The 26060-nt window shown below is 47.1% G+C and overlaps 1 protein-coding gene across 1 annotated transcript in view; it reads left to right on the top strand.

Moving 5' to 3' along the window:
- The window catches only part of LOC125945854 (uncharacterized), a 38970-nt gene that overhangs the window by 7575 nt on the left and 5335 nt on the right, over positions 1-26060 (top strand). The window contains exons 2-3 of the mRNA XM_049668184.1: positions 3025-3176; positions 20277-20353. Coding sequence (XP_049524141.1) covers positions 3025-3176; positions 20277-20353 — 229 coding nt within the window. The remainder of the gene's footprint in view (positions 1-3024; positions 3177-20276; positions 20354-26060) is intronic.

The following is a 26060-nucleotide window of genomic DNA, read 5'->3' as shown; positions in this document are numbered from 1 at the left end:
CGAGAAGTGCTTGAATGTCCCTGGCGAGTCTATAATCGTGTCCCGCATTTACCTCAGTTTCTCGAATACTAAGGTGCTGTTCGCGATAATAATGCCACGGTAAACGGTATAAATGAAAATATATTTACAAAATATATGCAGCGAGCTGTAGCACTGCCAAGATGGTGGAACGACAATCTTCTCAATCGTCGTCTTCTTCACCCCAACGGTCAACGTCATCTTTGTCCCATTGCGCGCAGTCTCGTACCATTAACCTCCGGCCGGAAAAGCGCTGACCCGGCGGGCTACGTGCATGCGGGCTACGTGCATGACGTCTGAGCAAGGAGAAGACGTGGTAGGATAGAGCGGGGCTATTTCGTAAGTGACATCTGTCAATTGTCGTAGGACGCGATAGGTGCCAGAGTATATTCAAAGTAGTTTCTCAGAAAGGCCAACGTGCCGAGTCGGGGACCAGACAAGGACAAGATCAACCGCACTGAAGCGGGCGTCCCGGTGGTGGGCGTCGTACAACAAATTCTGCCGTGACTGCGACGCAGAGAGGCGAAGAAGGGCAATGTAATGTTCCTTTTCTGCTGTAGCAATGGCGTCACGCGCGTATTCAGTAGGCAGTGTGGCATGGGTCGAAATAAGTGTGTCGAAAGGGAGCGTTGGTTCTCATCCGTATAGAAGATAGAAGGGAGAGTAGCCGGCGGTGTCATGGCGTGAGGAGGTATACGAAAAAGTGACAAAAAGTAGCGCAGTGTCCCAGACATGGTGATTAGACGAAACATACATAGAAAGCATATCAGTGATAGTGCGATTCAGATGTTCAGTAAGACCGTTCGTTTGGGGGTGGTACGCAATCGTAAGTTTGTGTTTGGTGGCACAAGAACGAAGTAAGCCTTCAATGAATTTAGATAAGAAGTAGCGACCTCGGTCGGTGAGAAGCTGACGAGGAGCGCCGTGATGTAAAATTACGTATTGCGTCAAGAAGTCGGTCGCGTCTGTAGCGCAACTGGTCGGTCGGGAGAGGTCTTGTGATAGCGTAACGGGTCGCATAATCCGTAGCAACGGCAATCCATTTATTGCCAGCGGTAGAGAGAGGGAAGGGGCCGAGAAGGTCGCAACAGCCGGCCACACCAAGTCCCAACAGCCGGCCACACCAAGGTGGCCGGCTGTTGGGACACCATGCAGTTGCTCGAGTACGGTCGCCCGAAGGTGTGCGGGAACGACGAGTAGTAGTTCCTGTCCCTCGGGGTGCATGTTACGGTGATATAATGTGCCATTGACAATGACAAACAGGCGAAGTGACCGGTCCGACGAGCCAGACTGCAGGCGGTTGCTGAGATCATTTAGAGACGTGTCCCGCCGTTGCTGGTCACCAATGTGGCTGAAAGCGGACAGCGAGAGAAGGCCGGGCGGTGTATCCTTCGTGTCCCGTAACAATATTGACGCCTTAGAGATACTAGAGCATTAATCCACCACTTTAGCTTGACTTGTGCCTTTAGTGTCCCTTCAAGTCGACGCTGATCAGGAAGTTGCTGTGTAAAGGGTCCTTATTTTGGAGGTTCAGTGAGTAGCTTTCAATGTCTTGGCTGTGGATCGTTCATCACCCAACTCGAAACATCTATATCTAATGTCACGAGCGAAAGGATGCAATGCAACTGCAAGATTGGAAGGAAGTTTTTTTTTTTACTGTATATTTGTAGTGTTGTCTTATTGCGCGCTTGGTGGCTGTGAATGCTGTGAAATAATCATTAAACAAATTCGTGGCGTTATGGTTGCGACATCGTCGATGCTTTCGACGCTGTTTTCCACCAACCGCCCGATTTTTGGCGCATCCTTCATTGTACGTACGTGCCATGTTTGGTGCTGATCGCATGCCTCTTTTGTGACGTCGACGCTGTTTTCACGAGCTTGACGGCGAATTGCGCGCCGTTACACCGCATCTAAAAGAAACTTGCTGAAGAATAAAATTGGGTTGGAGTGCATACGTCAGGCATTACCAAATCCTGACTGGGAGCTTACCACTGTCGTTGAAAAGTGTACAATCATTGCATTCTACCGGTGCTAACATATGGGCAGAAACTTGGAGCTTAACAAAGGAGCTCGAAAACAAGTTAAGGACCGCACAAAGAGCGATAGAACGAAAAATGCTAGGCCTAACGTTAAGAGACAGGAAGAGAGCGGTATGGAGCAGAGAAAAAACGGGGATAGCCGATATTCTATAGTTGACATTAAGCGGAAACAGTAGAGCTGGGCAGGCCATTTAATGTGTAGGAAGGATAACCGGTGGACCATTGGTTACAGAATGGATACCAAGAGAAGGGAAGCGTAGTCGAGGACGGCAGAAAACTAGGTGGAGTGATGAAGTTAGGAAATTTGCAGGCGCATGTTGTAATCAGCTAGCGCAAGACAGGGGAGGGGTAATTGGAGATCGCTGGGGAGGCCTTCGTCCTGCAGTGGACATAAATATAGGCTGATGATCATATGCTGATGACACCGCCATCTCGTCAAGAACACCGCTCTCAGAGTCCGTGTAGAGTGCAATTCCCATTGCTATTGCTGTTATATACAGTGCCATGATTAGCGCTTCTGGCTCGCAATTGCAATCACTACAGAAAAAGTTCACTTTTTCTACGTCTCAAGGCGATGGACAAGCTGGCGATGACAAGGAAGACTGGCGACGGCACATTTACGGCGACGACAACGTCAACGTAACCAAATAAAAAGACGAATGGACGGAGAAGAAAAACCTAGTTTCCGGCACTTAACTCTTGTCCCACTAACAAAAAAAAAGCAAAAATTCGGTGCTTTTGTTCTTATTTTTTTGTGCTCCGCAATGCTATTAATAGTTCGTGCTGGAGGGCGCTCAATGTGATTCCACAACTGTCAACTGTCATAACCCCAAGTGGTTACTGTCCGTCTTCTGGAAGATCACACATGACAAAGGGTCTCTTTATCAAACGATGCAACCTACCTGTAGCTTCAACGTATGTAAGGTGAATATCGGGCAGTTTTCACTTACGAGCAACGTTCTTGCAGGCACTGAACACTACACGAGCCATCTGGTTGTATAATCGGAGTTACGACGTCACTGTAAAAGGTGGGAATCAAATATGTGTGCGCTGGCAGCTCGAAAATCTTACAAGATCAAGCTACGACTTTCAAAACTCCTTCAAAGTTAACAAGACATAGTGAGTGTTTCTGGAATCCCTTCTTATATGAAAACCCTTCTATATATATATAGAAATAAGCATGAAAGAAATATATACACGGTTAACAACAACAAAAATACTGTTATTTTAATGAGGTTTCGGCCAGCGGCCTGGCCCGTATCGGCCGTTGGCTGTTTCGTTAGTAATCCATATATATATATATATATATATATGTATATAGGACCTCACTAATTAACCTAAAAGAACAGCTGAAGTAAGACGTCTTTTATTATGCTAGAGTTGTTCAGGAGAATATTTAGTCCACGGTCCATTCCAGTTTCGCTCTTAAATTTCATGTGAAACGCAGAAATGACCCAATCAGACAACCACTGTATTCACTTGAATAAAATTGCTGTGCTTCAGATGGGAGCAAAATTCTTTAGCAATAAAAGAATTGTCAGTTCTGTCAAGAAGTACCACAGATAAGTAAATAAACAAAGCAGTAGAAGCACAAAAGTTTACACCCTGGTAACTGCGTACGAAAGACTATCGAAGACTATCGTCTTTCGACATCCCAATTCTGTAAACTACACATGCTAAAACATCCAGAGTGGACGAATACGGAATCTTCGTTCACACTTTACGTGAAATCGTAACATTGCTTACGCAAAATTTGGAAACATTCTAAACAGCCAGTATTGCCAACATTAGCAACCCCAATAGAAGCAAGTTACGGAATTTGTGACGTCGTTATTTAATAACGAGTAACAAATTGGTGATCTTGATGCTTATTGTTTGTTAAATATGGTTGTTTTTTCTCTGTTATTGCAAAATAGTAATTGTTAGACTTACATAAAATATAAGCTTAGCATCCACAGATTCTAACCTTTTCTTTTATAATACTGCATATATATCAATTACATTCGTGAAAACAATATAACCAGGGGCGCTATAACGTAAAATGATTGCAGACTGTCTCGAGTCCAAACACCTGACGTCAAATTTACGTAACCACCGACGCAAGCATCGGGCGTTGACACGCAGCGTTGTGTGAACAACGCAATCAAACACTCTCCTCCTTTATAGGAGGCCACCTTTGTTCGCTTTCAAAACACTTAACATTGTCTACACTCAGCGGTTTTTCTTATCTAATTGGCTGACACGAGGCGAGGAGCACGCTCTAGGGGAGAGGGTTTCGATGGGGCCGAGCCAGCACAGCGAAAATAGATTACCGCAAGAAGAGGGTGGTGCCGGCTTCTCTGATTGGTCCGCTTCGCCTTAGCTTGCGGTGGCTGGTCAATAATCGCGGCGGCTTGCAACGGAGGATAAGAATGCCACTAAAACGGATCCTCAGCAAGGAAGAGTTGGCAGAGTGATGTCCTATGCATGCCGAAAGGGCTCGATAACGTTTCCTTGCCACGCAAAAACGTTTATCATGCGCAAATAAATACATGCTCACCGGCAGGTGCGAGTAGCGAGGGCCTGAGCGATCGGCGGGCAGCCATCTTCTATTCCTTTTGGATCGGGGCAGTCTGTGGCTATTCAAAAAAATTTTCAATTTTGTTCGGCATATTAATGCATTTTTTTTCGCGTACACATCACTTTGACGTGATGAGTTTTCGCGGTTTTAGGAGGTCGCGTGACAGACAGACGAAGTAGGCGCAGCCAGAAAACATTGGACCAATAGCAGATGGCTGATGGTGAAAAGGCGTCGAATCAGGAATGATTACTTTTCTTTTGTGCGGTTCAATCATGCATAATCAGTGTGTACACGTTATATCACATGGGGAGCTATCGCGGTTTTCGTGACGTCGCGTGACAGGCAGGCGAAGTTGGGAGTGGCCCGAAAATGTTTTGATCAATCGGGGAGCCTGATTGCAGAAATTGGAATCAAAACAGTTTGTAATCATTTTACGTTATAGCGGCCCAGAATCGGTGCTTGGAGCCGAGTAATACGACTTCTCTGATTCCACGTATTTAGAATGCACCTGGTGAGGTAAAACTTGCTCTTAAAGAAAAATAACCATTTAGCATGAGGTGTTCAAGATTCTTGCTAGCTTTACGAATTCAAGTGGAAAATACATGAATGCATGTGCTCGTAGTCTTAATACTTCTGACATTTTTCTTATCTAAGTGCCACCCACCGTGGTTGCTTAGTGGGTGTAGTGTTGGGCTACTAAGCATGACGTCGCGGGTTCAAATCCCAGCCACGGCGGCGGCATTTTCTTGGGGTCGAAATGCGAAAACACCCGTGTACTTCTATTTAGGTGCAGGTTAAAGAACCCCAGGTGGGCCAAATTATTGCGGAGTTCCCAACTACAGCATAATTAGATCGTGGTTTTGGCAGGTAAAACCTCATAATATTTTTGTAAATCTCTCTTGGGCTACCTAAACGCGAAAAAATTTGTCTGTCTGTCTGTCTGTCTGTCTGTCTGTCTGTCTGTCTGTCTGTCTGTCTGTCTGTCTGTCTGTCTGTCCGTCTGTCTGTCTGTCTGTCTGTCTGTCACTCGATTAAACCGCCCGGCCAAAACCGATGAAACCGCCCGGCCAAAACCAAGTTACTAGCACTGGTGCGACGGGGTCATACACGTCACCATTATACAGCGCAAAGGAAACCTCAGGTCTATTTGAGGCAAAATATATGTAGATAACTGTGATCCGCAGCGTTCATTTAATTAAGAATACACATTGGACTGGTTTTTACGTTAGCAAATGAAAAATCACCGCGTTAGTAATGGTGTCGAAGAGACGCTATACGCGGTAAAATCAAGCCGACTGAAGCCGCGGTTCTGTAACTGGCTTTAAGCCAACAGTAATAATAAGTTAGGAAATTTACAGGCGCAAGCTGGAACATGCTAGCGCAAGACAGGGGTAATTGGAGATCGCAGGGAGAACCCTTCGTCCTGCAGTGGACATAAAATATAGGCTGATGATGATGATAATGATGATGAATAAAAGGTCCCAACAGATGGCGCGAGAGCAGGGCGAACGCGGGAAATTTAAATTGAATTCAGCAAAACCTACATTGCATCCATCATGGGAGGAGTGAGAGGGGAGGGAAAGAGCGTGAGGGGCGGGAGGGAGGAGAAGAGAGGGTGTTACGTATCAGGGGCGGCAGAAGACTATCGTCTTTCGACATCACTTGCATAAAGCAAGCTGATACGCGGTCAATTTTTTTACCTAAGTGCCATCACAATTGACCATCGGTGTGGAGATCATCTCCGATATATTCTGATTACTACCGTGGCGCTAGAGGACAACTCAGGTGAATAATGTTGTGAATACATGATGTTCAACGAAACGCATTGTAAGTGCCGTGAATGGCACCCGAATGACATACCAGCCAACGACGAAGCAGACCTATTGGGGGCGAGGGCTTACGGAGTCGCCATTTGTCAGAAGCGCCTCGCTTGCGTATACTATGAGGGAAGATAACGCGGCGCGCTCCTCATAAGTATGGCTGTCGGCGCTCAATAAAAACAACATGCAGGAGCCCTCCTGGCCATTTCTGTAAGTACTCTCCCACGGAGGGAGGTTTGTTACTGTCAAAAGAATAATCTTGGGCAAACAGAAAGCGCAGAATAGTTTACAGGCGGCACCTATTTAACGAATGCGTACAGCGATCGCCCATTGCGCCGGGTCGACGCGATAGAGTCCCCCGAACAAGCTTCTTGCGTGAAACGTAGGCAATCGCTGAGAGCAGAATATGTGAAGTATGTGCTTATAGTGTCCTGTCTGTATATCCAAATGAAGCATAATAGAATGAAATCTCAGTGCAGCGAGCGCACGGGTTCACCGTGACCGAGTGCGGGTATGCATGCGAGTGTGTTTTCACACCGTGCCGTAAGCTTTAGGCCGCAGCATATGATCATTTGACAGTGCACAAGCAACCATTATTGCGTGGACCCTATCAGAGCTGTTCAAAAATAATTTAGTTATAAATAGTGACTTCGACGCTATGCGGCGACTTGTGATGTGCCATCGCGACGATTCAATCTTTTTTTTCTTCTAAATTCTTGGACATGTCAAAATCATCGTTTCTCAAGTTGCGTCGCACTGTATGTTTATCGGTCTTCTCAGCTAGCTATTTCCCGCTGCTTCTTTTTCTTAATGCAGTGCATTTATTGTTTGGTGCTAACACAAACATGAACATATGCCATGCCTTTTTTGAATCTGCTTCTTACCGTTCCCTTTTCATTCCAGTAAACTTGCCAATATCTAGCATCAACAAGGTCATAGATTAAAGCTTCGTGAGATCATCCGGGAAGCGCGCACGGGCGAGCTTCTCAGTGCGCGTTTTCTGCTACTCACCGAACATCGCAGCCCCAACGCCGTAGCAGAAGTCTTGAAGTGCCTGCTCCACACCCGAGTTGTAGCCCATGGCGGCTTGCCCGTTCTAAGTTTCGCGGTCCAAGCTTCACGCAGCTTCTTGTCCTGCGCGTACGTGTGAAGGCTGACACCGGGCTCCGTTGCGTGCGTCCGACACGCCTTCAAAGGCAGCCACTACCCATTTTAGTGCTTTCACGTGTTGTAAAGCAGACACTCGAAGCGGGAAAACATCCCCCCTTAAGCAGAACCGCAGCGCAGGTGCGACCTTAAACTTCCGTGTTCAGATCGCTTCGGCGCTTCCGAAGCAGCCGACGCGGCCGCTCTGTCCGCGTGATCCCTCATACCATGTCAGGCCGACGGCTGCGCCAACATTTCCAGTGGTGGAGCTCGCGCCCAATATAAGATAAATTTTCTGGGCAGTATCCCTCGTGTTATAAATAACAACTTTCCCTCTGTTTATTAGGAACTCTTCCATGACAAAATGTTTTACACTGACTTCTCAATACGTGTACAGTTTGCTGACGTTACTGCCTCCTTGGCGAAATGCTTATCTCCGAGCTACCGATTATAGTGTGTATCACCCACGGTCGTGGCAGGATTAAGCACAGCTATGTCTATCTGTTCAGTCTACTAAAGAATCATAGATGAGCTCACAAAATACGTGAAGGTTGGAAACTGTAAAAAAAGTATCTAAGCACACCCGGAGGTGAATCTAATGGCAGGTGACGTTAGCCACACACGTCAAGAAAAATAAACATGCACTGTGCGCCCAGGACAAGACAGTGCTAAATACACTGTCCAATCACATTGTGGTCTATTTCCGCGAATGTCGCTGCATGTATTGTGATATTTTTTTCTCAATTACTGCGGAAAGCTTCTCGTAGATAGGAAGCTTAATTCTAGAAAAACTTATGTGAACCCACGCTTCCAGTGTAAGAGTCAACAGCGGCGAAACTTCCCTATGCAGCATGGTACACTAATGAGGATTGGAGTGCAGAAAGTTCCTATGAAGCGACATTGATCTTCCCTGCTTTCATCCAGAAACAGGAACCTGCTAAGGATGCGTTTGGTAGACAAGCAAAAATGCGCTCAGTGCCAGAAAAATACAAGGGCACTTATGCATCTCGACGTGGATGAATACGAAACCATTGCAGCGTCTCTCCGATGACACCTCGGCCTCGTTCGCGTACTTGCGTGGACGTCCGAAAGAGCCGGGCAGAGCTACTGACTAAGAAATCGAAGTCGAAGGTTCGTCCACCGGAGCGCACGGGAGAACTCGCCGAAATCACCGCACCGACTGGTACAGCCACGTCGCGGGGCGCTATATATAGGCCGGCCACACAGTTGCCGCTTCCCGGCAATTGCAGCTTTTGCAACTGCAATCTTTACCGGGAAACGCTTGCGGCGAGCGCTATGTCCTACACGAGCGCGAACGTTCTGGTTCCTTTTTTTGTTCTTTCCCCGCACGGCCGGCGCCGCCGCTACCGTGGATGGAACCCAGCGCCCACACGGCCCGTGCCTCTCGGTGATCGGCTATGACCACAGGACATTTTGTACCACCTCTGGGGAGAACGCCTGATTTTCCGCTTCATGAGCCATATAATGCTTTCGGATTTAAAAGATTTAATATAGAGCTCTATTCTTAGAGAAATCAGCAATCGGGCTAGTTCTTGAGGTAAGTCATATGTTCAGTACCAAGTGTACTTTTAATAGAACTTTGTGCTTTTAATACGAAAGCATTATATGGCTCATGAAGCGGAAAATCTGGCGGCGCGGACAGAGATGCCGAAAAAAAACGAAAAAATGTGGTTGATCCCTCTTATATAGGAATCGGTATAGAACACGAAAGTGAAACGTGTCTTCACAGAAGTAGTGTAATGTTTATTGCACATTGATATATAATGTCTATTGGTGTTTTGTGGCTAAAGCGCCCTTAGGCGTTGATGCACCCACGCTGACGCCTGGTGGCACGTCTCCTCCATCACGACTACCAACGTCGATGACCATGAGCAACCGTCGTGCATATGGAAGCTGCACTACGCTGCACACGCTAGCACAACGCGAAAGACGAAGCACGTAACTGACACACTAATACAACGCGCAAGACAAAGCACGTAACTGAATCGTCACCGAGTCAAATCAGCGCGTACAGCGCGTCGTAATTGCAGCCTCCGCGATCAACTTCAGAAACATTTTCAGAGCTAATTGCGGAGGCCACGCTCCGCTGTGCTGAGTACGGTGAACGCCACCTAGGTGGCGTTGGTAGTGCTTCTTGATGCCAGCGTCCCTTCGAATGCTGGCATCGAGGCGTCGTAGTGCTGAGACCACCGAAGCGTTCACTGTCGGTGCGCGTTAGTGTCATAATGCAGTACTTCTCTTTTCTGCTCGTAGGCGGCGGCACCGCCCCGAGCAAGAGCGCGGGTACACGGAGGAGTGTTAGATATATAAGGCGCGTCTGTGTAGCTCTCTGCAAATGCGTTTGTGGCGCAATGGGTTAAACGCTCGGCGATCTATCGTCGCGGACGGAGAGGTCGTGGGTTCGATTTCCAAATTTTGCATGTTTGTGGAACTTTTTCTTCTGGTTTCTTTCTTTGTATTATGTTCTATGACGTATTTCCGTGACGGAAATGCGTCATATTTCCGTGACGGAAATACGTCAGTGAAGTCTTGGTGGACCCCGGCATAAAACACTTTCGTGTTAAAAAAAATAAAAAGTTGTCGCAGTTTCACCTGAAAGGCGAAGCATCAATTGCGATAGCAAACTTGTAGAGAGCTATACGGAGTAATGATATTAGCTTTATCAGCTGTATAAACTTGGACATGCAGCAGCATCGGCAACACGCAGAACTGTTGTCGACGCCTCGGCGTTTTGCCCGCGTTCGCTCAAAATGCGTGCGGCGTTGGTGACTGTTGCCGGAGCCTCTGATATAAATAGTCACTGCGTGCCGCAGCTAAACGTCGCCTCCCTTCCCTCCCCCTCCCCCACGGCCTCTCGCTCGTCGGAAGAAGGCGCGTTTGCTCTACATACATGGTGATTGTGAAGGAGAACAGAGACGCCTACTTCTGCAGCCCTTAAGCGAGCACGGCGCAGAACGCGCGTTTGTTCTCCGCCGTGCGTTCACTCCCCGTGAAAGACGCGCCCCTCGCTCCCTTTCACTCGCACATACAGCGTTCGGCGCGCGGCGGCACTGAGCCGTGCTCCCTCAAGGGCTGCAGAAGATAGCGCCAACCTTTCCCTTTCCCTCAAGAACCACTTACCACCGGCGACGATTTCTTCTCCAAATGACGTCATACGGAACCTCACGGCGACGGCGACGGCGACGCCGACGGCAGAAATCTGCTTTTGAGTGTCCATATAATTGCTATCGCAATAAAACATGGGCAACTTGAACTAATGGTGCGCAGCTGTAGTAAACAGCGGAGCTGGTGATCGACCCAGCGTCTTCCAGATTTTACTAGGCTTGGCTAAGTTTTGCTAGGAACTGCTAAGTGTTGCGAGGTAACGTATTTTGAATCGGCTCGCCGCCGACGCGTCGATTCTCGCTTGGCAGCGCGACGCGCTTCAAGATGAGCGGCTTCTTCTTAGGGTGTCCGGATCTTCTTTGGTCGTCCCATGTCAAGGCTACATGTACTCGCCACAGATTCAATGGCAGTTCTGGCACCGTCGCGGCGGCTGCGAGCTTTATCTCCCTGGTGACGTCACGGCGAAGCTTGCGCCTCCACACTTGCCGGGGCGTGGCTGGTCGAAACCTGCCAAGCCGCCGCCAGAAACGCCTGCTGCCGTCTCGGACACCACGCGCATTCTGCGTGAACGCGGGGAAACGGGAAAACGCGAACGGCGTCGGCAGCAGATCTGCGCGCTGCCTCGTTGGTGCTGCTACAATTTCTTTCTCTCTCTCTGTCTCTCGCTGTCATTATCTCGTTCTCTCTCCCGCTCCTTCCCTCTCCTTAACGTCTCTTGTAAAGGCAACTTGTACATGGCACGGAGAGGAGGCGAAGCACACGCCGCGGAGTTGCTAGGCAATGAGCCGTGACGTCATCGATGAGCGAGGTTTTTGGTACACGCTCGACGGACTGACGGTCGGCACAGCTCCGCTGTTAAAAGTAACGTGGTCACAGAGACAGACAGCGCGCCAGGCGATGCTTTCATTGGAGCAAGTGCACGCGAGGCCCCGTGCGCTTCTGCCAATGAGAGAGGAGTAGCTCCGATGGACGAACCAGTCACGTGGTCACAGAGAGACCGTGCCGGTTACCATTCTATATCATCGCACCAACTGGCCGCGCCACGACGCGCGGCGTTGCCAGTCGGTGCGGTGATTTTGGTGAGGTCTGGTGGGACGGTCCCATGGACGACCGTTCGACTTCGACTTCTCATTTAGCAGCGGTGCCCGGCTCCCTTGGACGTCCACGCGTGTATGCGAACGAGGCCGTCGCAATGCTTTCGCATTCATTCACGTAGGGATACCTAAGTGGCCTTCAAATTTTTTATTTGAATAATGGGTGCCACAAATAGTTAGTTAGTTAGTTATTTGGGGTTTAGTGGCGCAAAAGCGACTAAGGCTATGCTGCGCCAAACACAAGGTGTTATGAGTAAAAATTTAAAAACAGCAAAGGCTGTGTTGGTCTATAGCCTGTTTAAATAGCCGGTATCGTCTAGAAATTTAAAAAGGTCTGATAATGGCACTAATGCTTCATCTCCTAAAACTAAGGCAGGGTGTAACGGTATGTGTAACTTGTATAAGTTTTGCAAAAGGTTTCGTCTCTCTGTTTCGATATGTTTACATGTTAGTAAAATGTGCATCACTGTGAGCGGTTCTTGGCAGTTCTCGCATATTGGTGGGTCTTCTTTTGTGAGCAAAAAATTGTGTGTGAGGTGTGTATGCCCAATCCGTAGTCGACACAAAACTACTTCAAAGAAACGTTTCTGATGACTACATGACTTCCATTCGCCAAGTACGGGTTTAGTGAGATGTAGCTTGTTGTTTGTACACTGGTCCCATTCGTGTTGCCATTTTGACCTCACGGCCTCCCGAATTGCGCGGATACAATCTTTATATGGGAGTGTTGTGTTTTTTATGTCTTTGTGTGCTGCCATTGACGCGCATCTATCAGCTTCTTCATTACCCGGTATTCCGACATGGCTTGGTACCCAGCAAAACCTGATTGATCTGCCATATTTGTTTGATCTTACCAGGGTTAAAATATCCCCTAACAAGGGCTCACATTCAGATTTAACATGTAGAGCCTTCAGTGTGCTTAAGGAGTCAGTGTATATGACTGTGTTTTCGTGTTTGTCAGCGATGATCTTTTTAACAACAGTCCATATTGCGTAGACTTCGGCCGTGTAAACAGAGGCGTGCTGTGGTAGTCTAATACTTGTTTCCCAATTTTTTGTCACGACCCCCACGCCAACGTGTTCTTTTGTTTTAGAGCCATCAGTGTAATATTCTGTGTAATTTTTATATTTGTCCTGAAGAGCGCGGAATTCTTGTATGATGTGTTCGTGTGGGGTGTCATTTTTCTTTAGAGGGGTTAATGCGAAGTCACATAACTCTATGAATTCGCACCACGGGGGTAATCGTTGTGGCTTTTTAGCAACCTGAAGGACCTCATGAGGAATGTCATAATCGCGACAGTATTCCTCATATCGCAGCAGAAGTGGTCTAATCATGTTCGGTTTATTTGTGTAGTGTAAGCGTGAGTTGCACTGTGTGACGATGTTGTAGCATATGTGTTGTGGTGATGACTGGATTCTGAGTATATAGGAAAATGTTAGTAGCGCCCTGCGCTGCTGTAAAGGAGGCTCATTACATTCAGTGTATAAACTCTGGACAGGTGATGTTCTGTAAGCACCACTTGCCAGTCGTAGTCCAAGGTTATGAATTGGATCAAGTCGTCGGATGTAAGATGGTCTGGCTGAACCATATATGATGCTACCATAGTCTAATATGCTGCGTACTAAAGAGCGGTATATGTGTAGCAGGCATTTACGGTCAGAGCCCCAGCGCTTCCGGGACAAGACTTTGAGGATGTTAAGTGCATTATTCCCTTTAATTTTAAGACTATTCATGTGCGCCAGAAAGTTCAACTTTTTATCAAACAGAATACCCAGAAACTTGTGTTCTTGTTTTACCGGTAGGATGGCTTCCTGTAACTTAAGGGCGGGTTCTGGTTGTAGGCCTCGTTTTTGTGAAAAGACAACACTAATAGTTTTTTCAGTTGAGAAACGAAACCCGTTTTCAGATGCCCACTGTGTGAGTTTGTTTAGTGTGATTTGAGTTTGCCGTTCGCAGGTTGCCATGTTCGATGCACGACACGCAATTTGTAGATCATCCACATATAACGAGTGCATTACAGAGGGTGGGATTACATTATTTACGGAGTTCATTTTTACGACAAACAGTGTTGTGCTTAATACACATCCCTGTGGTACACCATTTTCCTGAATGAATATGCGTGACAGCACCGTTCCTAAACGCACTTGAAAGGTTCGGTCGGACATGAAATCAGCTAGACATTTAAGCATTCTACCGCGGATCCCTAAATCCGCTAAATCCCTCAAAATACCAAACCTCCATGTTGTGTCATACGCTTTTTCTAAGTCGAAGAAGACTGTGAGACAATACTGTTTGTGTAGAAAAGCAGTACGTATCTCGTGTTCTAACCGGACTAGATGGTCTGTTGTAGAGCACCCTTTCTTGTACCCACTCTGATGGTTGTCCAGCAGGTTCTCTGTTTCAAGGACGTATGTCAATCTTATGTTTATAATTGTTTCATATGACTTTGCAAGACAGCTTGTGAGTGCTATAGGCCTGTAGCTGGTTGCTGTTGTAGGATGCTTTCCAGCTTTCAAGAAAGGGATTATAATTGCTTTCTTCCACTCATTCGGCATTTTTCCCGTTTCCCAGATTACATTGAAGAAGCGAAGTAAGGTATCCACTGCTTTAGGTGAGAGATGTGCGAGCATTGTATAATGTACTCTGTCCGGACCGGGAGCTGTCTTTTTGCCAGAAGTGAGTACCCTGTTGAGTTCTTGGAGTGTTAAGGGGGTGTTATACGACCTCTCGGAACTTCCTGTTGTCGGAAGCTTTTGTTTTTCTGCTGATTGCTTATATTTTTGAAATTTAGGAGAAAAGTTTACCGAGCTTGATATGTCATAAAAATGCTGCCCTAATATGTTTGCTTGATCTTCTAAGTTTGTTTGCTTGCCTGGGGGTGAGAGTATGGGGATCGTGTAAGGAGTGTAGTTCCCTCTAAACTTACGAAGTTGATCCCACATTCTTTTGGATGTTATCGAGCTATTTATGGATGATATATAATTTTTCCATGACTGTCTTTCGGCTTGCCTGCGTGTGTACCTGGCTTTCGCTTTTGCTTTTTTGAATAATAGGAGGTTATCTTGTGTTGGGTATCGCCGAAAGATACCCCACGCTTTGTTTTGTAGCTTTTTAGTTTCTGTACATTCGTTCGTCCACCAGGGTTTTAATTTTTTCCCTAGAACGCCAGAGGATTGAGGGATTGTCTGTTCTGCTGCAGCAAGTATACAAGCAGTAATTTTTTCATTTAGTTCATCTATAGTTAATCCATCTGGTATGTCATCCAGACTGGCTTTTTCGGTGAAGAGAGGCCAGTCTGCTAGATGAAGTTTCCAACGGGGTGATCTCGATGGTATGGTGGGGAAAGGAGATGTGTTTTTAATAATAGAAGGCATATGGTCACTACCGTAAGGATTCTCGATAACACTCCATTGGAAGTCGTTAAATATAGATGGGGAGCACAGCGCCAGGTCAAGACAGCTCATAGCTCCTGTGCTTGGGGAACAGTAAGTTGCAGCACCAGTGTTTAACAGGCATACGTCATTTGTTAAGATAAAATCTTCAAGTGTTTGTCCCCTGGTGTCATTTGTTTTGCTACCCCATAACGTGTTATGTGCGTTAAAATCACCCGCGATTAAAAAAGGTTCTGGTAGCTGGTTTAAAATTAGCTCTAGGTCTCTTACAGTAAAATGTGAGTGTGGTGGAATGTATAGTGAACAAATGGTGATGGTTTTGTGTGCTAAAATGGTCACAGCAACGGCTTCTATGTGACTGTTAATGGCAACTTCCCTCACTGCGATACCTCCTTGCAGAACAATGGCTACACCACCCGAAAGTCGACTCGCCTGGGTACGGTCTCGTCGTACTACAGTGAAGCCTTTTAAAAAATTTTTATGTTTTTCGCCTAGGTTTGTTTCCTGCAAGCACAAGGCCACAGGAGAGAAGTTGCTTAGCATGTCTTTGATGTCACCTAGGTTACGTAGGAGTCCTCTACAATTCCAGTGGATAATAAAAGCCATGTTCAAGCAGAAAGGTAAAAAATGGCATTACGAGTGAATAAGAGATAAGAAAGATGTTTGGTGACATAGACCTAAAGAAGGCTAATATAAAAAAGAGCGATAACCTTTACGTTATCACTTTCTTAATTAGCGTGGTTATTGGGACTTTGTCCCTCTTTGCGCGCTCGAGAGAGCGCTTGTCCTTCGGCGTCGACGACACCGGGGTTTTTGAGTCGACCTCCATCGCTCTCCCTGAGGCGCTGGAGGACCGAGAGTTGGGCGCCGAGACACGTGTCTCGGGCCTTGGGGTTCGATTGATTTTAGGGCCCAGCGGGACTGGTGTCCGCGGGTCCTTCGAAGAGGATGGAGCAGTGCTGACTGCTTCCACCACGGGGGCGGGAGGGGTCACTGCAGGGCCACTGTGTGTGGGCCCGCAGGACTCCTGAGGCCTCTGTGACGCTGCCCCCACCTGCGTCACTTCGGCGTAACTTCTTCTCGAAAGGTAAGACAGTCGCTTTCTTGCTTCATAGAATGAGATTTTTTCTTTCACAGTTAGCGCAATTACTTCTTTTTCTTTTTTCCAGCAAGGGCAGGACCGCGAGTAAGCTGCATGGTCCCCTTTGCAGTTTACACAGTGTAGAGAAGAAGTGCAATTGTCAGATTGGTGATCATTTGAGCTGCATTTAGCACAGGTTGTTTGTCCTCGGCATGCGTGTGAAGCATGTCCAAACCTTTGACACTTGAAACATCGTCTGGGGTTCGGGATATATGGCCTGACATTTACTTTTACATATCCTGCATTGAGAGAGGTAGGCATTTCGCTTGTTCCAAAGGTGAGTATTACATGTTTTGTCGGGATTTCTTGATCGTTTCTGCGGATGACAATTCTTTGTACTTTGGTCACGTTTTGTTCCTGGAAACCCTCCAGCAGTTCCTCATCGCTCAAGCCAAGGAAGTCCTCCTCGGATATCACACCTCTACTTGTGTTTAGAGTTCTGTGGGCAGAAATTGTAACTGTGGCATCACCAATACTGGTAAGTTCTGAGAGCTTTTGTACTTGATCTTTATCATTTAGTTCTAGGAGGAGGTCCCCGCTAGACATTTTTGAGGCTTTATAAGTCGGTCCAATTTTGTCTTTTAGGCACTTGGCTACCAGGAAAGGAGACAGCTTTCTCACGGGTGTGTTGTTTTCACTATGGACTACATGATACTTGGGGAATGCTGGGGTGTTGCTCCGAAAGGAGAACTGGAATGTTGCTTCGGTGCGGCCTCTTTTCAGAGGCCGATCATAGACGACAGAGGTTTGCGCTGCCATAAGAAGATGTATATGTTCGGCAACAGCGCCGACCACCCACCACGGAGCCCAACGAGGGGACGCGGCAGAGCTTGTACAACAAGTCTGCACGACGCCAGTCGTACGCCGCTACTATAACCAAATATGGTGTACCCAAGGTAGGATAGCCACACACGGTTAACCCTTGCCGCCAGGGAGAATGGAAGTAAATGGAAGAAAGTAGAAGACAGGACAGGCTAAAAAGTGTGAGAGAGAGACTAAGATTGGGGAGAGAGAGACAGGAAAAGGCGACTGCCGATTTCCTCCAGGTGGGTCAGTCTGGAGGTGCCGTCTATGTGAAGCAGAGGCCGAAGAGGTGTGTTGCCTCTGCCGGGGGGCCTTAAAGGTCCAAACTCCCGGCATAGGCTCAACCACCAGGATCCCCCTTTCCCCAGACACGGCTAAGCTGCGCACGGCTACACGCAGGAGGGTCCAACCCCCATGTGCTCGGGTACGTGGTGGCGCAACTCACCAAACGCCTGCTTACGCAGACGCCCCTGCGGGGACAAATATAACATATAAAAGATATACTGGACCAGTATTTGTCTTGCCTGTTGCATCTTGTTAAACAAAGTGCACGCACGGGTAGGTATTCCTTATGGTTGTTTAATTTGCGTTGGCACTTAAGCATGTACACATGCACACGAAAGCTTTAGAAGTGCGAATAACAAACTTAACGGAGTGTAGCATTGAGTTAGAAACAATACATTCATGGCCCTACGCTCAACTGTAGCCCCTTAATTTAAGAATTTACTTAAAACGTAAATTCTTTTTTGGCTCTTTAATAATTCGTGAAATCTTCTATACTTTATGGGCAGATGTACCTACTCCGTCAGCAATATTATTTTTTGAAGATACACTTCAAATGTTACATGCTTGCATGATAATATTTGCTAAAAAAGCTGATTTCACGCACAGAAGTATTTATATAGAGTGAATGGATAAATGCGAGGATTTCTTGGCCTAGACTAAAATTTTACTACTGACACTGGAAACAACGAAAATAAACGCCCTGAATGATTATCGTCCTACAGTATTCAATCAGAACGTCCAAATAAAGGAGATGAAATTGATGCAAATATCTGGTCTCTCTAGAAACATTTCTACCAACCATACAAAAAGTTTAGCAGCTGAGGTGTTTCGAAACAGACACCGCGTAAAGCCTGCGAGAAGCTTCTAGAAGCTTCTATTAGATATGTCTTCTGTAAAAAGCTATTCAACAAGCTGCAATCAAAAATTGAACTGTGACGTTGTCCTGGCAAAAAAAAAGTGGCACATGGGCGACTAGAGCTGTGTGATGGTGTTATCATCAGTATGATCAGCCTATGTTTATGTCTACTGCAGGACAAAGGCCTCTCCCTGCAATCTTCAATTACCTCTGTCTTGCTCTAGCTGATTACAACTTGCGCCTGCAAATTTCCTAACTTGATCATCCCACCTAGTTTTCTGCCCTCCTCGACTGCGCTTCCCTTTTCATGGTATCCATTCTGTAACTCTAATGGTCCACCGGTTATCCATCCTACGCATTACATGGCCTGCCCAGCTCCATTTCTTCCGCTTAATGTCAACTAGAATATCGGTTATCCCCGTTTGCTCTCTGATCCACACCGCTCTCTGCCTTTTTCTTAACATTAGGCCTAAGATTTTTCATTCCATCGCTATTTGTGCAGTCCTTAACTTGTTCTATAGTGTCTTTGTTAACCTCCAAGTTTATGCCCCATATGTTAGCACCGGTAGAATGCATTGATTGTAGACTTTTCTTTTCAACGACAGTGTTAAACTCCCAGTCAAGATTTGGTAACACCTGCCGTATGCACTCCAACCCAATTTTATTCTTCTGTAAATTTTTTTCTTATTATCAGGGTCCACTGTGAGTAATTGACCTAGATAAACGTACTCCTTTACAGACTCTAGAGGCTGACTGTCGATCCTGAATTCTTGATCTCTTGCCAGGCTATTTAACATTATCTTTGTCTTCTGCTTGTTAATCTTGAACCCCACTCTTACACTTTCTCGGTTACCATTTGTTGTAATTTATCTCCATTATTGCTGAATAGGACAATGTCATCTGCAAACCAAAGGTTACTGTGATGGTGTAAATGCGCTTAAAAGACGAGGACGATAGGTGAAGACGAGACACACATAGCGCTATATGTGTCTCGTCTTCACCTGCTGTTCTCGTTTTTTAAGCGCATTTACACCATCTACATGTCATACCAACTCGCCAACTATGTATGCTGACAGAGGTATCCGGCCAGCGATACTAATGGTGATATTGCAAATATTACTACGTGGGCACGCGGAAATTTGCTACATGTGCCCGCTATAATCACCGGATGCCACCAAGTGTGTGTGTGTTTTTTCCGACGCAATGACTACAGCGTCTGACATGAAGAAGTATGAGACAGCGAAATCATGGGTCACCCCACAGTGGCACAAGAAGAAAACAACATGGCAAATGCAAAACTTATATTGTGGGAAACGATTGCTAAGTAAGTATTTGATGTTGCACTCTGAACACAACTATCAAACCTTTCACCAGCTGGCAGAAGGAGTAGCTTATGAATTTAACAAGAAAGTTTAAGTCAAAGCTCGGCTCTGCTCTTCAGCTTACCAAGTATGCTGGCAGAAGTCAAACATTTCTGTATTCAATCGCTACTTGCTTGGAAGTTACGACGGGCAGATAGCGTGCGCTTCCGCAGCAACCTTCTGGAAGAATGCGAAGTGGCTTTCTGCACATTGCGGCTTCTATTTGTGCACTTCTAGCCAGATATTGTAAATAATTGCATATCTGACCATTAATTTATTGTAATTTCTTTGAATGCTGCTACGTTTGTCGTTCGCTTCTGTTCTTCTGGCTTTCAATGTATCCATGTATGCTATACATAAAGTGTAGTTGTTATATAGACAACTAAACACGTTGTCAACTCACTCAGGCTGTCTGAACAGTGTTGCGCGTATTTAAACAAAGTAAACTAACGAAGTTAGTCATTGTTACAAAATAAAGCTGTTCTTCGTGTATACGAACGGAGCCACTGCTGGACAAAAGTGCGTGAGTGATAACTGAATTGTAAGCTGTGCACAATAACTGAATTCTGCAGTGAAGATATTTTTTCTTCGTAACTGAATGTCTGGCACTGATTACTATTCTTGTAATTTACAGTTATGAAGAAAACAGAACACATGCAACACTATTTGAGAAGGGCGAAGATACAATGATGAACGTAAGCTATCAATCGGGTGAGTGAATATCTTATTCCACATGTAGTGGCTTCAACCGTATGCGGAAGCGACGCATACGGTTGCATACGGTTGCAAACAGACAGATACACCTGCCTATCATATACCTCTAATGAAAATTCGTGTTTAGAAGCCCTAACAGTGGTTGATAACGGAATAAAAAAATGCCTATTTGACTTTTTCTAGCCACCAGAAAAGATGCGTTTATGGAACATAACTGCAAACCGGGAAAATACGAAAAACAAAATAATAAAATTTTCATGCAGTGTACAGAGGAGTTGTAATGACGGAGGCGGCGGGTGCTGATGCATGCGGATGCGGTGACGCTCTTTTGTTTTTTGTTTGTTTGTACGTAATGAATTGAAACAGGAAACGACATGAGCTGGTTTATTTATTCGAACGACATGGGAATAATGTGGTGGTCTGCAAAGAGCGCGTATTAAGGTGCCTAGTCTCGTCTGGAAACAGTGCATTGTCTTTCCTTTCAAACTGGCTAGTTAATATGAAGCCGTTTTCCAGCGATACCTATTAGGGGTTGTTATGCTCGTGATGGGGAAGCCACAACGAGCAGACAAATACTGGAGGACCAACGTCGAACGAGAACACTTTACGCCCCCCTCACAAAGTATCAACAGGCAACAGGCCAGGGACTGGCGCCGCCTCAAAATCAACACGAACCCTCATCTAACCCGCTTACACGCCATCTTCCTAGAAACATAGGCGACCAAGAGACCAGAAATATGGAGTCTGTCCTGATCCGCAGAAGACATCTGCAGTCGCTGGCGTTCCACAGCCCACCAACAAGAAGGGAGTGCCCAGAATTTTTGGCCTGTGTGTCTATTACAGGTGCTTCGTGAAAGACGTGTCAAGCATCACCGAGCCATTGACACATCTCTGAAAATCCGTCATCGAGTTCAAGTGAGAAGCGCCACAAATCGAAGCATTGGAAGAGCTTAATTGATGCCTACAGTCACCACCAGTACTCGCCCACTTCGATGAAGACGCCGACACCAAAATGCACACGGACGTAACATAGGCCTCGACGCGGCCCTAATTCAGAGGAAATGCAGATTTGAAAGGGTCATTGCTTAAGCTAGCCGGTCGCTGTCGAAAGCGGAAGCCTATCATTCTACCACGGAAAAGGATGCCTTGCCACAATGTGGGCTAACATCAAATTGCGCTCTTGTCTATAGGGCATCCCCTTCAAATTCGTAAGCGGCCATCAGGCCTTGTGTTGAGTGGCAAATTTAGGGGACTCTTCAGGACGCCTCGCGCGATCGCGTCTCATACTCCAGGAATTGGACGTCACCGTCGTTTACAAGTCCGGACGGAAGCATTGTAACGCCGACTGCGTATTACGTGCCCCCGTTGACCCACACCACAAGGCGACGGGAATGGCAACGTTCTGGGAACAATTAGCGTGGACGACTTCGTTGAAGAGCAACGAGCTGACCCGGAGCGAAAAAGCCTCGTCGAGTACTTGGAAGGCAACCCCGACGTTGTCCCCAGGGCATTTAGGCGAGGATTATCTTAGTCTTCCCTGCAAAACGGCATCTTTATAAAGACGAACTTTTCACACATCGGAACCAGCTACCTTCTTGTTGTGACCTCATCCCAGCGTCCAGAGGTTCTGCACGCCCTACATGACGGTCCGACCACTGGGCATCTTGGATTCTCTCATACGCTATTGAGGATACAAGAGAACTGTTGCTGGATGCACCAGAACGCTGACGTTGCTCACTACGCCAGGACATGCCGAGACTGCCAGCTACACAAGACACCACAAACAAGGCCAGCAGGATTTCTGCTGCCGATCGAGCCACCTTGCTGACCATTCTAGCAGATCGGAACGGACTTGTTCGGGCCATTACCGACGTCAACATCTGGGAATAAGTGGATCGCCGTGGCTACCGACTGCGTTACCCGCTACGCCGAAACGAGAGCCCTACCGAAAGGTGCCGCGCCGAAGGGGCGAAGTTTTTCGTTGAGTTAACATCCTGTTATGACATGGTGCCCCAGATGTCCTGATCACCGACAGAGAAAATGATTTTATGCTGGAGCTTACTCAAGCCATCCTGCGACACAGTCAGACTAGCCATCGCAGAACAATTGCCTACCACCCTAGACGAATAACCCTACAGGGCGCCGTAGTGTTTGGTAACACGGCCGCTCAATCAACAAACGCACGTAATTTTCATTCTATGGTCGTCGTGGTACTGTATACGACGCGCATTACATTCCGGTTCTTTTATTGCGATATCAATTATATGGACCCTTCAAGCGGATTTCTGCCGTCGGCGTCGTCATCGTTATCGTCGCCGCCGTGAGGTTCCGTATAAAGTCTAAGGGCGATACAATCGTCGCCGCGCGCTGTATGTGCGAGTGAAAGCGCGTGGGGGGACGCGCGTTATCACGGAGAGTGAATGCAATTGGCGGAGAGCAAACGCGACTTCCGTCGCGCGAAAGGCCGTGGGAGTGTGGGAGGAAGGGAGGGAGGGGGGGGGCAGCTTCTACTCTGCCAATAGCTGCGCTTGTACTTTATGCGCCGTATCTTGAAAGCGATCTCCATACGGCTCTGTGCATTCACCGCTCAGTTTCTGTTGAAGCGATAGACCACACGAACGTTCGCCCGCTGCCGCGGCTGCGCCTGCTGCTAGCGTTTTGACAGTGCTTATCTGTCGTCATCGAGTGTGATATATTCATGTTTGCTTGTGCCCGCTGACACCACACTTGTTGATTCAATTAGTAAGCGAATGTGTCCAAGTTTATGCAGCCGATAAAACTACTGTGCCTACTCTGAATAGCTCTATACTAATTTGCTGTCGCAATTGATGCTTCGCCTTTCGGGCTAAACTGCGACATTTTTTCTTTGTCCATCACAATAAGTAGCGTATAAATCTGCGCCCCAGAGATAGTCGCCTGAGAGTAACAGAAGCCGACCACGAAGGCTATAATTCTGCCGGCTGAATGCGCAAGAAGTGATTCCGGAATCGGAAATACGTCACGCACGTCATGATTTCGACATAACCTATTCTACAGATGCTCCAGGAGCATTCGCATCGTCGCCGTTGGCGTCGTTTTGCTGTGACCGTATTCACGCGCACGTGCGGCCATGCGTGCAGGGTTAGGTTTCCAGAGACGCGAGCGAGACATATTGCGTTGGGCTTCAAAAAGTTGTCGCAGTTTCACCTGAAAGGCGAAGCATCAATTGCGATAGCAAATTGGTAGAGAGCTATACGGAGTAATGATATTAGCTTTATCAGCTGTATAAACTTGGACATGCAGCAGCACCGGCAACACGCAGAACTGTTGTCGACGCCGTCGGCGTTTTGCCCGCGTTCGCTCAAAATGCGTGCGGCGTTGGTGACTGTTGCCGGAGCCTCTGATATAAATAGGCACTTGGTGCCGCAGCTACTCCCTTCCCTCCCCCTCCCCCACGGTCTCTCGCGCGTCGGAAGAAGGCGCGTTTGCTCTACATATATGGTGATTGTAAAGGAGGAAAGAGACGCCTACTTCTGCAGCCCTTAAGGGAGCATGGCGCAGAACGCGCGTTTGTTCTCCGCCGTGCGTTCACTCCCCGTGAAAGCGCGCGCCCCTCGCGCCCTTTCACTCGCACATACAGCGTTTGGAGCGCGGCGACGATTTCATCTCCATTGACGTCATACGGAACCTCACGGCGACGGCGACGCCGACGGCAGAAATCTGCTTTTGAGTGTCCATATAATTGCTATCGCAATAAAACAAGGAAACGAAATTTACGCACCCTCATAATTCGCTCAATCGATTATGCAGGGGAGCTAGGGAAGCGGTCCGCCTATCAATTTGGCATGAGCGTTGTGCGCACAAACGCTATCGCTCCTGCTGAGCAGCTGTGAGCGCATGCCACACAATGGTGCACACAGTCGCCCGAACGGAAGGAACCGTATACTTCAAGCAACTAATAGAGTTGTCACAAATACACCTCTGATCGCTGTCGGCGCCGATCCGAATAACATTTCTTGATCGTGACCATGGAGGAAGGAAAGCGCAGGAGAATCTTTTTTGCGTCTGTAAATTTACATTCGTGCATAACGTACACTTTTCGCCTCGTACCGTGCACTCATGGTCATCAATCAACGTGCACCCTCACATCCGAGACTCCGCATATAACCTTCTATTGTAAACTCGGTGCTTACTACTTCTGTTGCAACACACATGATAGCCAGCATGTATTTACGTGTGGTTTACACAACACACTCGTACACACTCGTGACTCTGCTTATCGTTTACCGCGAGAAAAAGCAGCGCAATGACTCAGTGCTCTATTGGCACGTGGTAAATATTCATATAACTAATACAACAGTCTATTTCGCAGCCATGTTCCCTGAAGGCAGCACCTCACCATCATGCGCTATGCGGGTAGTACTTTTATCTTCATATCATTCGAAGCTTTTACTTTCAAAATTTTTTTTCGGCTTTACCTTGGCTTGGCATGCGAAAAATATGCTTTTTGTTTGTTTGTACCATAAAACAATGCAAGCGTTTCCTGTTCACATTAAGTGAGCACTGAGCCGGTGCTTGGCGTACATATACTATATATATATATATATATATATATATATATATATGTACGCCAAGCACCGGCTTCCGGTGAACGCTTCCGGCGTTTTACACGAATGATCCCCCGGTGCTTCGCCCACTCATCGTCATTCACTTCGTGGATATGCGGTGTTTTTTAACTCACGTCTTTTGGGTGGGGTAAGAGCAAGAGGCAAGCAAAATATGGAAGGAAGCATCATGACTCGAACAGTGATGCAAGGGTGCTGGCGGTGAACAAGGTATAATCCTTCGAGCTTTATTTTGTCCCGTTCTATGCCGCGAAAAACGCGTAGCTCGGCTGAGATGTCGCTGTTATAACAGCCCATCTCAGGTCGTTTGGCCACGTGGCCAAGAGAGAGAGAGATGGTCCGGAAGGCAGGCAGGTTTACCAGATGTTAGAATCCGCTTTGCTACCCTGCACTGGGGTAGGGAAATAGGGGTTAGAAAAAGGACAGAGAGAGAGAGAGTGATAAAGAAAAGAAAGCACACACATAAAAAAAAAACCGCACACACCGGAAGAGCGTTCTAATCTGAACAGTCGTTCAGATAGGCCGGTGGCTCGCAAGAAGCGCAGAAGCGCCTGCACGGACTTCTGTGACGTTAATTCCAGTCTGTGGTGGAGAATTCTTTCTTCCGACAGAGGCTCGTCGTTCAATTGGTTGAACGCGCTGAGAGATTGTCTCTGCGCACTGTACCGCGGGCAGTCTCACAAAATATGTTCAATCGATTCTTCATTGTCGCAGTGGTCACAGGCTGCGCTGTCGGCCATTCCTATGCGGACCGCATAGGCGTTGGTAAACGCAACGCCCAACCATACTAGGCACAAAAGGGTTTCCTCTCCTCGACGAAGCCTTGATGGTACTCGAAGGCTTAGTGTTGGGTCCAGAGAGTGTAAGCGAGCCTGCCTGAAGTGCGACTCACTCCATTGTGACCTTGTGCGTTGGCGAGCAAGCACGCGGATCTTCCGTGCACCGTCAGTCCTAGAAAGAGGCATGGGTCGTTGGTGATCTTCTTTATGAGCTGTGCGGGCAGTTTGATCGGCCCGTTCATTGCCGATAATTCCGCAGTGACTTGGAAGCCACTGAAAAGTTATACCATGCCCTATCTCAGTTAGACTGCGTATTGCCTC

Source organism: Dermacentor silvarum, chromosome 5 (assembly GCF_013339745.2).
Source record: "Dermacentor silvarum isolate Dsil-2018 chromosome 5, BIME_Dsil_1.4, whole genome shotgun sequence".
NCBI classification, from domain to species: Eukaryota; Metazoa; Arthropoda; class Arachnida; order Ixodida; family Ixodidae; genus Dermacentor; species Dermacentor silvarum.
The sequence above is the reverse complement of the archived record's forward strand: the minus strand, read 5'-3'. Positions and strand labels throughout refer to the sequence as shown.